The following is a 15,663-nucleotide window of genomic DNA, read 5'->3' on the forward strand; positions in this document are numbered from 1 at the left end:
GTTTGTGCAATCATGGCCCCAATTATCTGCTTTAACGAGTCCCTTGAGAGCTTTGTACTGACACTCAGTGGGGCTCATTAATACCTTGATATACTCAAGGTTTTTCAGCTACATTATGGATTTAAGAATACTTTTAGGTACTTTTCAGGATTTTCCTTCCCACACTGACTCTCTGAGAGGTTTTTGTGCCATCCTGGCCTCCAATTCTCTCCTCCAAGGAGTCCATGAGGAGCCTGTGTTGGGTATCTTCCCCCTTTCTGTTTTACAACAAAGATGGAACTGAAAGAATTTTGTAAGACTTTCTAAAAGCATCCAAACAAACATGGGACAATTAACAATACACCAACAACCACTAAGAGAATTAATAGTCCTCTTTTAGCTAGACATAATCCAGCCCTTTTAGTCCCTTGGATTGGAAGAGTTTATGGACCCAGTCTTTGTTTTCCACTTGAAGCTTCTTGAACCCTTCTTTCAGTGCCTGAATGCTCTTGTGGATTGACTCGCTGTGGCTGGAGAGGTTCATGCAGCACATGCCCTCAGAGTCTACACAGCCATGCCCATGTGCCCAGAGTAAAAACTCTATCGCTGTTCTGCAAGGTGGCGTGTCTGATGGTCTCTGTGTCTGAGAGCAGCCACTCAATGTGAGGGAGGCAGCATTGGTTTGCTTACTTAACAGGCACCCAGGATGGTCTGATTGCCCTAAAGCTTCAACTGCAGCCACCCAAGGTAGTCCAAATTGGGGGTGCTACCATCCGATACCTGGATTAAAGCTTTCAAAGCCATCTCTTTGATATCATCCCATACTTCTCTGGGGATACCTGCTGCTTGATCATCTGGTAGGCTGTGTTGTCCTTCTCCAGCCAGATGGTTGATTGTCAATTCCACCCTTGCCTCATTGTTAGTATAGTCTGCTATTAATTCATTTAGTAAACACTTCCATCCCCCTTCTCACAGGGTGTATTCTGTAGGTGACAACAACATGGTCATAATATATTTTAAATCATAGGGGGTTAAGACATGTGCTGTAAACATGGCCCTCATTAGGCCATTAAAACAAGGTAAGTCCTTCCTATGGTCTTTAGCTGCCCTACACAGATCCTTGATTTCCCCATAAACCAATGGCTGATACCTGGGATTCTGCCCCCTTCTTTCATACAGGGGCAATGAGGAGTTTCGAAGTTATTTGCCAGTCTCCTTCCTTAACTGGAGGCATGGCCCAGGGTGAAGGTGGAATGATTGACAGTGGGGGCGTGACCCGCAGTTCTGGGGGTGGAGTCTGGAGGTTCATTCAGGGCGGAAGAGAAGGTTGCGGTAGCAGGAAGTGGAGGAGCCAAGATGGAGGGAGGATGGTCGGGCTCCTGAGCCACATTCAGGCTCCTTCCGTCTTGAGTCTCCAGGGCATGATGCTCCAAGACAGCGTGGCCATTGCCATCTTGGACCATCGTGGAAGGTCTGAGAAAGGCAGGTTTGAGGGGAGGTCCCAAGTTAGGAGTGACCACTGGATCGAGTTTTCAGCACACTGCTTGCTGGTGAAGGGTCTCAAGGATGGTGTGGAAGATGGGGAGCATGTGGGGGTGCAATGGGGTCCCTTTTGATTGAAACGTTGTACAATTTAACTCCCAGTGAGTCCCAAAATTCAGTGGTATGGATTTCATCAGCAAAGGCGTCTGGAAAATTTTTCATGATCCACCTCATGATTGATTTTAATATGTTCTTTGAAAATATTTTGTCATGATCAGTGAGAATTACTGAAAGCATCCACATATGCTGCTTTCTACTTTGGACATCTGGCTGCCCATTTTTCTCTTTCTCCACCTTATGGGGAAGAGCCACCAGAACACCCCAAATCAATTATGGGACATGGGTGCATATTGTAAAAACACAGTGGCAAAATGGGCAATAAATGTCTTGCATTTCCCCAAACCCACCTGCAATCCTATGCTGGTGAAACCTTCGTTGTCCCTGCCGATCCTGGGCAAGGTCCCTCAAAGCAACGATGAATCCACTGGGCCCAGCACAATCCAAAATCCCGGGGAGCGCTGGCCTATCCATCAGCTAACCCCAGCTGACGTGACTGACACAGGGAGCCCTGAGTGTCATGGTCCCTGTTCGGGCGCCAAAGGTCACAATGAGGGTGGCTGTGACAAACCTCTCTTGTTCCCTGACTTCAGGACGAGGGTGGCAAAAATGAAAAGGAGCAGGATCAATGGAGTTGTTTAAAAGGAACTTTAATAACAGGGTGAAAAATAATAAACATGTAGAAGTCGAGAACAGTATGAGGGGCAGGATCCAAAGACCCGAGACAAAGGGGAGCAACAACATAGACACTTGGGGGTAGAACACTCTAGAACAATAACCCTATAGGGGAAACAAGTAACCAATAGGGGAATAGAACTTGGACAAGTTAGCATAACAACACTAAAGGCTTTTTGGAGAACTTTCAAGCTCACCTTAATTTAAACAAATGATTCCCAGGGCTTGAAACTCATGCCCAGTACTTCTGGGGTAAAATCTGTCTGACTCTGAGTTACAGCTGGGCTAACTCGCACACCACTGCTTTGCTCTGGCCCCTTGGGACCATGCGGCCCAGCAGAGCCACAATGATGTCCTGGGTTCCATGAGGCTCCACAGTGTCACAATGGTCCCTTGGATCCATGGTGCTCTGCAGTGTCACAATGGCCCCTTCATTTCACAAGGCTCCCAATGTCACATTGGTCTCCATAGGAAGGAAACCACGGAGCCCCCATGTTTCAGGAGCTGATGAACGGCAGCCACCAGAGGTTTGCCCAGGACTATGAGACAGGTAAGAATTTACCGAAGTGTGAAATAGATTAGAGGGTAGTATAGCATTTCACTAGGGTGAGAAATTTAGGTTTTAGGATTTTTAGTATGGTGTAGATAGGAAGCAAGATGCAGGAATTGGGGTGTAGTCCCTGTCTTCTTCATCTACTCCATTTTCTGCACTGTTGGTGGCACAGGATCATTGGTCAAGGAAAGCACAGTGCAGAGGTTATGTGGACAGTCAAGGGATGAGTTATTGGTCGATAAGTAGAAATAACGTATGTTTTAAGAGTTGATTGGATAAGACAACTTTAAAAGACCTTAAAACCATACATTTTGGGGCCATTTTGCGGTGCTTTTCCAGCGTGCTGAGCCTGGTGTGCAAAGGAATGCAGAACTTTAGATCAGATAACAATAAACAAGAAGCTGAAGACTGAAAAAGTCCCATGCATCTCCTTTTACTTGGCACAGAACTGCTACTGGAGGGTTTCTCCCCCCCCAGAAAGGCCCAACAGAAAACAAACATCAATAACTGGTGCCCCAACAATGTTTGAAATAAGTTGGCTTTTTTCCAGAAAGTTGTTTACTGAAGGGTGTTGTCTTAATTGGCCAATCATGTGAAATGTGTTGATTAAATGACCAATGAGGTCCACCTGTAGCAAACCAAGATATAAAAGAAGGGGATTGAAAAAATGGGTGACTTTTAGCCCTTAGCCTTCTGATCTGAGTCTGTGTCATCTCTGATTCAACGGTGACATTTGGGGATCTGTGGGGGCTGCTGGGGATCCTTTCTGCACCTCATGACCCAACAGGAGCTTCTCTAATAACCTTTGCCGGAAGCTCCCACTGTGCCCATGGCAGGAACCCCTGTGAGTGTCTGGGACATCCCGGCTCTTTGGCAGCCTGGGGACTCCTGGGATGTCACCGTGGAGCCCCCGTGAGTGCCTGTGACAGATCAGTGCCCTTGCAGCCCAGGGTGCCCTGGGATGTCACCATGGAATGGCTGTGACTGCCTCTGACCACAGGGCTCTTTAGCATCCCCAGAAAGCCCTGGGAGGTCTCCATGGACCTGCTGTCTCTGCCTGTGACATTCCAGCTCTGGAACAGCCTGGAGACTCTTGGAAAGTCCCCATGGGACCCCTCTGAGGGCCTGTGACAAATCTGATCCTTAGCAGGCAACCATGACCAGCCCCCTGTTGCTACGCTCAGTCCCTTGGCAGCTCCATGGAGACCCCATGCCAGGGGTGGTTGCCATGGACACCAGCTCAGGCCTGCAGAAGCTCCTGTTGGGTCACAAGGTGCAGAAAGGATCCCCAATAGCCCCCACAGATCCCCAAATGTCACCTTTGACTCAGAGATGACACAGACTCAGATCAGAAGGCTAAGGACTAAAAGCCACCTGTTTTTTCAATCCCCTTCTTCTATGTCTTGTTTTGCTACAGGTGGACCTCACTGGTCATTTATTCAACACATTTGACATGATTGGCCAATTAAGACAACACCCTTCAGTAAACAACTTTATGGAAAAAAGTCAACTTATTACAAACATTGTAGGGGCACCAGTTATTGAGGTTTGTTCTATGTTGGGCCTTTTTGGGGGTTCCCTGGATGGGGGAAACCCTCCTGTAGCAGTTCTGTGCCAGGTAAAAGGAGATGCACTGGACTTTTTCAGTCTTCAGCTTCTTGCTTATTGTTATCTTATCTAAAGTTTTGCATTTCTGTCCACACCAGGCTCAGCATGCTGGAAAAGCACTGCAAAATGGCCACAAAATGTACGGTTTCAAGGTCTTCTATAGTTGTCTCATCCAATTAACTCTTAAAACATACATTATTTCTACTTATCTACCAAAACCTCTCCCCTTGACTGTCCACATGACCTCTGCACTGTGCTTTCCTTGACCAATCACCCTGTGCCACCAACACTGCAGAAAATGGAGTAGATGAAGAAGACAGGGACTACACCCCAATTCCTCCATCTTGCTTCCTATCTACACCGTACTAAAAATCCCAAAAACTAAATTTCTCACCCAAGGGACATACCATACTACTCTCTATTACCTATTTCACACCTTGGAAAATTCTAATGTATCTCAAAGTCTTGGAAGTCCACTCCATTGGCAAAGGTTAAAGGCAGTGTTTCTGTGGGGGTCAGGACCCCTCAGAGCAGACAGAGAAATATTCCCTGTACCCTGGATTCCCCAACATTTCACCTAAAATCCTTTAACCCTTAATATGTGAAATTACCCAAAAATGTTCCAGGTAAGTAGGATTAGAAGGAGAAGAAATAGAGAATAACAGAAAGACAGAAGATCTGTAGAAAGACACACACATGGATACCAACTGCTGGGGTTCCAGCATCACCAACAGAGGAACCCCAGCAGAAGGCAGGATCCAGACCCTGGGCTGGCCTCATGCTCCAGCTTTTAACCCCCTGAGCCTTCATGGGCCCGCCCCTGGGGTGGGACTGCCAGTTGCTTGTCCAATCACAGGCAGGGTAGCACAAGCTGCTGCTGTGTGATTGATTGATTGATTGATTGATTGATTGACAGCTGGGCCAATCAGAGCTGGGTTAACATCACCCCCTGCTGTGTGATTGACAGCTCTGCCAGGCCAGGGCTGGGGGCGGGGCTCTGTCCCACCACAAACCGAGGCCTGACCCGGCCCTGGCCCCACACGGGCATTCCGAGCATCCCAAGGTGTCTCGGGACATGGATCTCATCCAGCCTCTGACAGCGACCACGGTGACACTACGGAACCTCATGGAGCCATGGGTCAGTTGTGACAATGGAGATCCAAGGAAACGATGGTGAGACTGTGGAATCCAGGAATCATGAAATCAAGGAGACCATTGTGCAAATCATGGGCCCTATGGAAGCAAGGATCAATGATCAAACTGTGATTTGATTGTGATTGATTTAAAATAGAAACAAGGAGCCATTGTTTCACAGCGGGGCTGCGTGGGGCCAATGGACCCTTGTGACTCTGTTGGGCCTCATGAAACCAAGAAGCCATTGTGACATTGCCAGACCTCATGGAATCAAGGAGAACACTGTGACAGTGTTAGGACCCATGAAGTCAATGGAACATGGAATAGGTCTGCCTGGTTTGGCCTCCTGGGGGCTGTCTGACAGGTCCCACTGAATTTGGCATGTCAAGGGCCACTTCCCATCTGACCGTGAAGCACTGGGGCTCTGTGCTTTTATTCCTATGGAAAAGAACTGTCTTTCTTGTCTAGGCACCCATGCCTGAAATTAGGATTCCACCTCTAAAATTCCCTATATCCACGGGTTTCTCCCAAACAAAATCTGCCCATACAATCAAGTCTGGGCAGCCTTGGCCTCTGGTGACTGCCTCTTTTCTGCCCCTGCACCACTGGGGCTCACTTGTTTCCTTCCTATGGAGACCACTTTGACACTGCAGGGCGTTGTGGAGCCAAAGGGCCAGCGTGACACTGCAGGCCCTTGGGGAACCTGTTACACTGTAGGAACTTGTGGAACCAAGGGGAACATTGTGACCCTGCAGGGTACCATGGATCCAAGGGGCCATGGTGACACTGTGGGGTCTTGAGGAACCAAGGACATCTCTGTTACTCTGCTGGGCCACATGGTCCCAAGGGGCCAGTGTGAAGCAGCAGGGCTTTGTGGAACCAAGAGGCCATTGCTGCATTTCAGGGCCTCATGGAGCCAAAGGGCCGTTGTGATCCTGCAGGGCACTGTGGATCCATGGAGAGCATTGTGGCACTGCAAGGCCCCATGGAATCATGGAGACCATTGTGACCCTGCAGGGCCTCATGGAAGGAAGGGGCCATTGTGACACTATGGGAACTTGTGGAACCAAGGGAATCATTGCTGCACTACTGGGCCCCAATGGAACCAAGGGGCCATTGGACACAGCCAGGCTTCATGGAACCAATAGACCATTAGGACACTGTGGGGCCTTGTGGAACCATGGAGACCATTAAGATCCTTAAGGACTTGTGTAATCAAGGGGCCATTATGACACCTGAGGGCATCATGGAAGCAAGGAGCCATTGTGACACTGCAGGGCCCTGTGGAACCAAGGGAACATGAAACAGGTGTGGCTGCCTTGGCCTCCCAGGGGTCACCTGACAGGTCTGGCTGACCTTGGAATGTGGAAGGCCACTCCCATCTGCCCCTGAAACATTGGGGCTCTGGGCTTTCGATTGTATGGAAAACAACTTTCCATCTTTTCCAGGCATCCATGGCCAAAATTAGGATTCCACCTCCAAATTTCTGTGTATCCAAGGATTGCTCCCAGAGAACATCTGCCAGGACAGACAGGTCTGGCTGGTCTTTAACTCCTGAGTTCCAGCATTCACCTGTTTTCCAAACACTGGAAAGGGCTCTCTGCTTTTCTATGTATGGAAAAAATCATCCTTCTCCAGGCACAGATGTCTGAAATTAGGACTCCACATTCATAATTTTGAATATCCAAGGGTTGTTCTGAGCAAACCTGCCAGGACAGACAGGTCAGGCTTGCCTTGGCCTCTGGTGGTTGCTGTTCATCAGCTCCTGAAACATGGGGGCTCCGTGGTTTCCTTCCTATGGAGACCAATGTGACACTTGGGAGCCTTGTGAAATGAAGGGGCCATTGTGACACTGCAGAGTACCATGGATCCAAGGGACCATTGTGACACTGTGGAGCCTCGTGGAACCAAGGACATCCCTGTGGCTCTGTTGGACTGCATGGTCCTAAGGGGCCAGAGCAAATCAGCGGTGTGGGAGTTAGCCTGGCTCTGACTCAGAGTCAGACAGATTTTACCCCAAAAGAATTGGGCATGAGTTTCAAGCCCTGGGAATCATTTGTTTAACTTAGGGTGAGCTTGAGAGTTCCCCCATAAGCCTTTAGTGTTACTATGCTAAGTTGTCCAAGTTCCAGACCCATACTGGTTACTTGTTTCCCCTATATGGTTATTGTTCTAGAGTGTTCTACCCCCAAGTGTACATGTTGTTGCTTCCCCTTTGTCTCAGATCTTAGGATCCTGCCCCTCATACTGTTCTCAACTTCTCCATGTTTATTGTTTTTCACCCTGTTATTAAAGTTCCTTTTAAACAACTCCATTAATCCTGCTCCTTTTCATTTTTGCCACCCTTGCCCTGAAGTCAGTGAACCAGAGAGGTTTGTCACAGCCACCCTCATTGTGACATTTGGCACCCGAACAGGGACCATGACACTCAGGGCTCCCTGTGTCAGTCACGTCAGCTGGGGTTGGCTGATGAATAGGCCAGTGCTCCCCGGGATTGTGGATTGTGGCTGGGCCCGGCAGATTCATCGTTGCTTCAAGGGACCTTGCCCAGGATCGGCAGGGACAACGAAGGTTTCACCTGCATAGGATTGCAGGTGGGTTTGGGGAAATGCAAGACATTTATTGCCCATTTTGCCACCGTGTTTTTACAATATGCACCCATGTCCCATATTTGATTTGGGGTGTTCTGGTGGCTGTTCCCCATAAGGCAGAGAAAGAGAAAAATGGGCAGCCAGATGTCCAAATTAGAAAGGAGCATATATGGATACTTTAATTCTAACTGATCATGACATAATATTTTCAAAGAATGAATTAAAATCAATCCTGACATGGATAATTAAAAATTTTCCAGACGCCTCTGCTGATGAAATCCATATCACCGAAGCTTGGGACTCAGTGGGAGTTAAATTGTACAACCTTTCGATCTAAATGGACCCCATTGCACCCCACATGCTCCTCATCTTCCACACCACCATTCACCAGCAAGCAGTGTGCTGAAAACTCAATCCATTGGTCACTCCTAACTTGGACTTCTCCTCAAACCTGCCTTTCTCAGACCGTCCACGATGGTCTAAGATGGCAATGGCCACGCTGTCTTGGAGCATCATGACCTGGAGACTCAAGACGGAAGGAGCCTGAACGTGGCTCAGGAGCCCAACCATCCTCCCTCCATCTTGGCTCCTCCACTTCCTGCTACCACAACCTTCTCTTCCGCCCTGAATGAACCTCCAGACTGCACCCCCACAACTGCAGGCAACGCCCCCACTGTCAATCATTCCACCTTCACCCTGGGCCATGCCTCCAGAACTCCACCCTGGAAGTCCGCCATCCTAAATCAAGACCCTTCCTCCCCAACACCTGACAAAATGGCAGCGCCCTTTGCCTCACCCTCCGGCAACAATATAACCCCCATGATCCAAGATACTAAGCCCAACTGTCACACTATTTCTAATCTGAATGTTTCTGCTCCAAGTTATTCTTCCTCCCCAGAAGACAGTTTAGATTCCCCAGAGCCACCTTGCCCCTCGACCCCAGAAGATCCCTAGGAAAGGATCCAGAAAAAAGCAGTTAAGGAAGGAGACTGGCAAATAGTCTCGAAACTCCTCATCGCCCCTGTACGTTATGAAAGAAGGGGGCAGAATCCCAGGGATCAGCCATTGGTTTATGGGGAAATCAAGGATCTGTGTAGGCCAGCTAAAGACCATAGGAAGGACTTAACTTGTTTTAATGGCCTAATGAGGGCCATGTTTACAGCTCATGTCTTAATCCCCTATGATTTAAAATATATTATGACCATGTTGTTGTCACCTACAGAATACACCCTGTGGGAAGAGTGATGGAAACGTTTGCTAAGTGGATTAAGAGAAGACTGTGCTAATAATGAGGCAAGGGCAGAAATGACAATCAACCATCTAGCTGGAGAAGGACCACACAGCCTGCAAGATTATCAAGCAGCAGGTATCCCCAGAAGAGCATTGGATGATATCAAAGAGATGGTTTTGAAAGCTTTAATCCAGGTACTGGATGGTACCACCCCCAGTTTGGACTACGTAAACATAAGACAAGAACCTGGAGAGGCCCTACATGAAATTTATTGATCACCCTAAACAGGCACTAGAGAAACAAGTCTGGAATGAAAAGACTCAAAATTAATTACTAAAATCGTTGGGGGCAGCCAATGCCAACCTGGAATGTAAGAAAGTGCTGTGTGCCCTTCCACTAGAGCTGGAACCCACACTCCTGCAGATGATTGAGGCCTGTAATTGCCTCAGAACAACAGAACACAGAGCAGCTGTACAAGCCCAGGCCTTTGGGCAAGGAGTTGCAGAAGCCCTAGGGGCCATGCAATTCCCCTTTAGGGGGCCCCAGTAACATCTACAGGGCCCAAAAATATGTTTCCAGTGTGGTCAACAAGGACATTTTAGGAAAGATTGTCCCCAAGGAGGAGGTCCGGTCCCTAATGGATAATCAACATCAAATTAGGTGGAATTTCTCAAAAGGGAGCTACACCAAGCAGCCAAAAACTGCCATCGGAGTGCAAGGTGGCCTCAGGCTATGACACAAATGTTCAAGCCAACGATTCCTAGAATCACTGAATTGTAAACCCATTAGAGATAATGTAGCCCTAAACTCCAGCACCTCATCTCCCATTTTCCAACCACCTTACCACCAGGGGCAAAATTGAAGTTGGTGAGTCTGGAATCTGTTGTTTTAACTGATTATTTTGCCCATGAAATATCGACAGGACAGCTGGGACCTGAAGATTGGCCCTGTGAACTATTAATCTTAGGAAACTGCCAATTGAGGACTGAAGGATTTTTCGTATTGCCATCCGTACTATCAGTGGCCTCACAAAAAGAAATGACAGTGCTGGCCCTGTCTCCCAACCCACCTTGTTTTATACCCTAAGAACTAACAATTGCCCAAGCCATAATACTCCCCAAACAGGATGCCAATGACACTTCACTAGGGATGGGGACCCAGGTGATAAATCACAATCAACCAAAAATCACCTGCACTCTGGAACTTAACAATGAAAAGATTGTTTTGACAGGGCTTGTGGACATGGGAGCAGACGTGACAGGTATCTCACGTTCCAAGTGGGCTCCTAACTGGGCGTTTACAGCTACTGCAGGAATATTGTCCGAGATTGGAGGTGACAGTGACAGTCTCCAAAGTGCAGAACTTCATAACATCAAAGGATCTGAAGACCGAATTGCCACAACAAGACCATTTGTGGTAAAGGACCTTGGTGGATACCAGCTAAGTACATAAAGCCCTACCTGCAGCTACTGAGCAAGGATTCATCAAAGGAGCCCTCAAGTCTACCCCAAGTCAAAACCCACAGGACAGCGATCCTAACACCTGACAGACTAGACAATTTTCAGACCAGGCAATTCTTTCAAAGATGACACATGAAAAGTTTCTACTCACATTCCTCAGCCTGTTTGCAACAATGCTCCTCCTGAGTGGATAGGTAGTCCCACAGCCAAAGCACAATGTATGGATAACTCCAGCAAAAGCCATGAAACAAGACACCCTGTGCCTGTCTGTCGCTAGCCCTGACGACCCCTTCTCCACCTGCCTAGTGGGGTTGCCTACAGATGTCTGGCCAATACCTGAGGGTGCCATCTGCCAGGTGACAATCCTGATGGCAAATAGAAGTGCAACCCTGTCGGTGCTTGGGACTACTGGACCCAGAAGCTCCTGCGTGCACCACTCGAACTCAGGGGGTAGAAATTCTCAGCTCTGTAAAAATGGACTTTTGTGTAAGGTTTTATTACTGTCTGAGATGGGAAGAGGGTGAAAGACACAAAATTACAAGAAAAAAGAAACTATCAGGAGAGACATCTCCCCATACCATCCCACTTACAAAAACCAGACATGGTGGTGTAATTACACCTCTTCCATAATTTCTTGGTCCAGTAGCTACCCACTGCAGTTGCTGCAGGGTGTGTTTCATATTTGCAAGGATAGAGCATGGCCTGGTGTCCCTTCACACATCAAAGGCAGACCTTGTAGCTTGGGGACGCTTACCTTGCTGGCACCCAACACAAAAATGATTAATGGCCAGAGAAACAGAGCAAAAAGATCTACACACTACTTTGAATCTGATTGCAAAAATAACGTCATCTATTGGAGTCAAAACAAAAGAATAGCAGCCTCCATGTTACTACCTTGGGTGGCTGCAGCTAAAGCTTTAGGGCAGTCAGACCATCCTGGGTGCCTTTTGAGTAAGCAAACCAATGCTGCCTCCCTCACATTGAGTGGGCTGCTCTCAGACACAGAGACCATCAGACACGCCACCTTGCAGAACAGCGATAGAGTTTTTACTCTGGGCACATGGGCATGGCTGTGTAGACTCTGAGGGCATGTGCTGCATGAACCTCTCCAGCCACAGCGAGTCAATCCACAAGAGCATTCAGGTACTGAAGGAAGGGTTCAAGAAGCTTCAAGTGGAAAAAAAAGACTAGGTCAATAAATTCTTCCAATCCAAGGGACTAAAGGGTTGCATGATGTCTAGCTAAAACAGGACTATTAATTCTCTTAGTGGTTGTTATAGTGTTGTTAATGGTCCCACGTTTGTTTGAATGTTTTTAGAAGGTCTTACAAAATTCTTTCAATTCCATCTTTGTTGTAAAACAGAAAGGGGGAAGATACCCAATACAGGATCCTCATGGACTCCTTGGAGAAGAGAATTAGAGGCCAGGATGGCACAAAAACCTCTCAGACACTCAGTGTGGAAAGGAAAATCCTTAAAAGTACCTAAAAGTATCCTTAAATGCATAAAGTACCTTAAAAACCTTGAGTATTTCAAGGTATTGATGAGCCCCACTGAGTGTCAGTACAAAGCTCTCCAGGGACTCATTAAAGCAGATAATTGGGGCCATGATTGCACAAACCTCTCACAGAGTCTGTATCAAAAGGGAAACACCAAGTACCTTCAAATAACTGAAGCACCCTGAAGCATTAATGAGCCCCACTGAGTGTTGTTACTGACAAAGCCTCTCCAGGGACTAATTACAGCAGATAATTGGAGGCCATGATTGCACAAAGCTCTCAGAGACTCCAAGGCAAAAGCCAAACCCAAAGTGCTTTGAAAAACCTGCAGCCCCTGCAGGGAGCATGAAGGAGCCCCCAGGGCCATTGCTGAGCAAGGCTCCCCAGGGACTCCTTGCAGCAGATCCTTGAGGCCACTGGGATGTGGGCTAGGGGGGGATGCTGAGGGCAGCACAAGGGGCTGGCAGTGCCCAGCCTGGCTGGGGCTGTGCCAGGAGGCCCCAGGGCCTCAGCACAAGGTGTCTCCTCCCAGCCCTTGCTGGCACAGACCCTGCTGTGCCCCAGGGCACCAAGACTTGGCTTCTCTTTGTCCCCACCTGTCATCACTGCCTGCAGTTCTCTGCTCTGCCTGGGGCCTGGGGACACTTGCTCAGTCCTGTCCCTCTCTGGGACCCATTAAAAGTCCAAGAGACTTTGGAGTTGGATTCTGACATGGCGTTCTGGAGAGGTTTCTTCAGCTCCCTCTCAGGGACTGATGTTCAGGGCCTGAGCACAAAGCCCCAGAGGCCGATTAAAGTCCTTGTGCTGTGTCTGTGCTGCTGAGCTGGGCTGGGCTCCTGGCACAGAGGCAGCTCCTGGTCACCAAGAAGAGCTTCAAAAGCACATTTCTCTGGATGAGCAACTCTTGTGCCAACCCAGCAGGGCTGGGGCACTGCCTGCAGCCAGCGCGGGCACAGCACAGAGGCACAGAGAGCTTCAATCAGTCAGGGCTGGGAAGGGGCTGAGAAGTGCCTGGGGCACAATCACTGCCAGCCCTTGGCACAGGAACCTCTGGCTGCAGGACAATGCAGCTGCAGCTCCTGGAGCCATCTCCTCAAGCTGGAACATCCCAATGCCTGCAGAGCCTGTGAGTACATTCTCTGATTGTCTCTTGTGCAGAGCAGCCAGGGGTGCCCAGGGCTGTCCTGCAGAGCAGGGTCCTGCAGCCCAGGGCGCTGTGCTGGGGCAGGGACTCTGCTGCCTGCCAGGGACAGCTCTCAGCCAGCCCTGGCAGCTGCTCCCAGCCCTGGGGGACAAGATCTGGGTGGGAGAAGACAGCTGGTGAGGCTTGGAAGTGTTCTCCTTGTGTGGGGAGGATGCTGCATTGTTCAGGACTGCTCCCAGCATGGCATTTAACTGCAGAACATTTCCAAGTAGATCATACAGGGAGCACAGCAAGGCAGGGGCTGTATAAAAGGGAAAATCCTGCTTTTTAATCTTCTGCTCTTGATTGCCTGGATGGGAAATTGCACATAGATATTAATTTCTCAGTTCAGGCTAAGAAAAATAAAAATAGATTTTCTCTCATATCTGAATAAATTCAGCAGTGACAGAAATCAGCCCTTAGAGGCAGCCTCAGAGCCGCTTTTCCAGCCTCCTCAGGGTTGCTCTGACGTTGCCATCAGAGCCTGCAGAGCCAGAGCTGCCCCTGGGCAGTGCCTGAGCTGGGAGGGCTCTGCAGGGCAGAGCTGAGCCCCCAGGGCTGGGCTGGGCTCTGGCAGCACTGGCAGGGCCCAGCCCTGGGCACAGGGAAGCAGCTGCTGGCAGGGACAGCTCCAGGCAGCAGAGCCCTGGGCAGGCAGTGGGGGGAAAGTGCCCCCAGCCTCTGCTGGGATATTTCAAGTCCTCTCCAATCCCAACTATTCCATGATTACTTTTCTTACAGATCCCCATGCCAAAGCACCCACAAATGTCGAACAGCAGCTCCATCAGGCACTTCCTGCTGCTGGCATTGGCAGACACGCGGCAGCTGCAGCTCCTGCACTTCTGCCTCTTGCTGGGCATCTCCCTGGCTGCCCTCCTGGGCAACGGCCTCATCATCAGCGCCGTAGCCTGCGGCCACCACCTGCACACACCCATGTTCTTCTTCCTGCTCAACCTGGCCCTCGCTGACCTGGGCTCCATCTGCACCACTGTCCCCAAAGCCATGCACAATTCCCTCTGGGACACCAGCAACATCTCCTACACTGCATGTGCTGCACAGGTCTTTTTCTTTGTTTTCTGTGCTCTAACAGAGTTTTATCTCCTGACCGTAATGTGCTACGACCGCTACGTGTCCATCTGCAAACCCCTGCACTACGGGACCCTCCTGGGCAGCAGAGCTTGTGCCCACATGGCAGCAGCTGCCTGGGCCAGTGACTTCCTAAATGCTCTCATGCTCACAGCCAATACATTTTCCCTGCCCCTTTGCAAGGGCAATGCCCTGGGCCAGTTCTTCTGTGAAATCCCTCAGATCCTCAAGCTCTCCTGCTCACACTCCAACCTCAGGGAACTTGGGCTCATTGTGGTTACTAGCAGTTTTTCATTGTGTTGTTTTGTGTTCATTGTTTTCTCTTATGTGCAAATTTTCAGGGCTGTGCTGAGGATCCCCTCTGAGCAGGGACGGCACAAAGCCTTTTCCACCTGCCTCCCTCACCTGGCTGTGGTCACCCTGTTTATTAGCACTGGGACATTTGCCTACTTGAAGCCCCCCTCCGTTTCCTCCCCATCCCTGGATCTGGCCCTGTCAGTTCTGTACTCGGTGGTGCCTCCAGCCCTGAACCCCCTCATCTACAGCCTGAGGAACCAGGAGCTCAAGGCTGCAGTGTGGACACTGATGACTGGATGGTTTCAGGAACATTAAACACCTGGCCAATTTCTGCAAATCACTTGTAATAAATGTCATCTTTGATAGTACACGTTGGCTGCAGTTTGGAGATTCTGTATCTTTTATTTTAGGTTTTTAATCTTGTCCACAAAGAAATGTCAATCTTTGTGCCATTTCTCATTTTGTTTCCCTCCACCTACCTGTGGCCACAGACTGTGTCAATGAGGGGCTGCGCTCTTGGTGCCTTTAAAGTAACTAAAGGATGTCCCAGCAGAGTTTTCTGCAGAGATGCCCTTGTGTTGCCTTCTCTGGAGCTGCAGCAGCAATGTCTGTGTGCAGAGCTGGGGCAGATCAGTGCTGGCCCAGCAGCTGTGCCCAGCAGCAGCAGCAGCAGCAGCACTTGGTGTTGCCAGTGCTGCTGCCGTGGCCCTGCCCCGCTGCCCTGGTGGCCCTGGTGTTGCTGCAGGGCCTGAGTGCTCTCAGGGCCGGG

The 15,663-nt window shown here is 49.3% G+C and overlaps 1 protein-coding gene across 1 annotated transcript; it reads left to right on the forward strand.

The window, feature by feature from the left end:
- Positions 1-14,276: 14,276 nt before the first annotated feature.
- On the forward strand, positions 14,277-15,209 carry LOC143692446 (olfactory receptor 14J1-like). The gene has a single exon (XM_077172679.1). The coding sequence runs from the start codon at positions 14,277-14,279 to the stop codon at positions 15,207-15,209; it is 933 nt and encodes a 310-aa protein (XP_077028794.1).
- Positions 15,210-15,663: the final 454 nt, after the last annotated feature.

The sequence above is a fragment of the Agelaius phoeniceus genome (assembly GCF_051311805.1).
Source record: "Agelaius phoeniceus isolate bAgePho1 chromosome W unlocalized genomic scaffold, bAgePho1.hap1 SUPER_W_unloc_1, whole genome shotgun sequence".
Lineage (NCBI taxonomy): Eukaryota > Metazoa > Chordata > Aves > Passeriformes > Icteridae > Agelaius > Agelaius phoeniceus.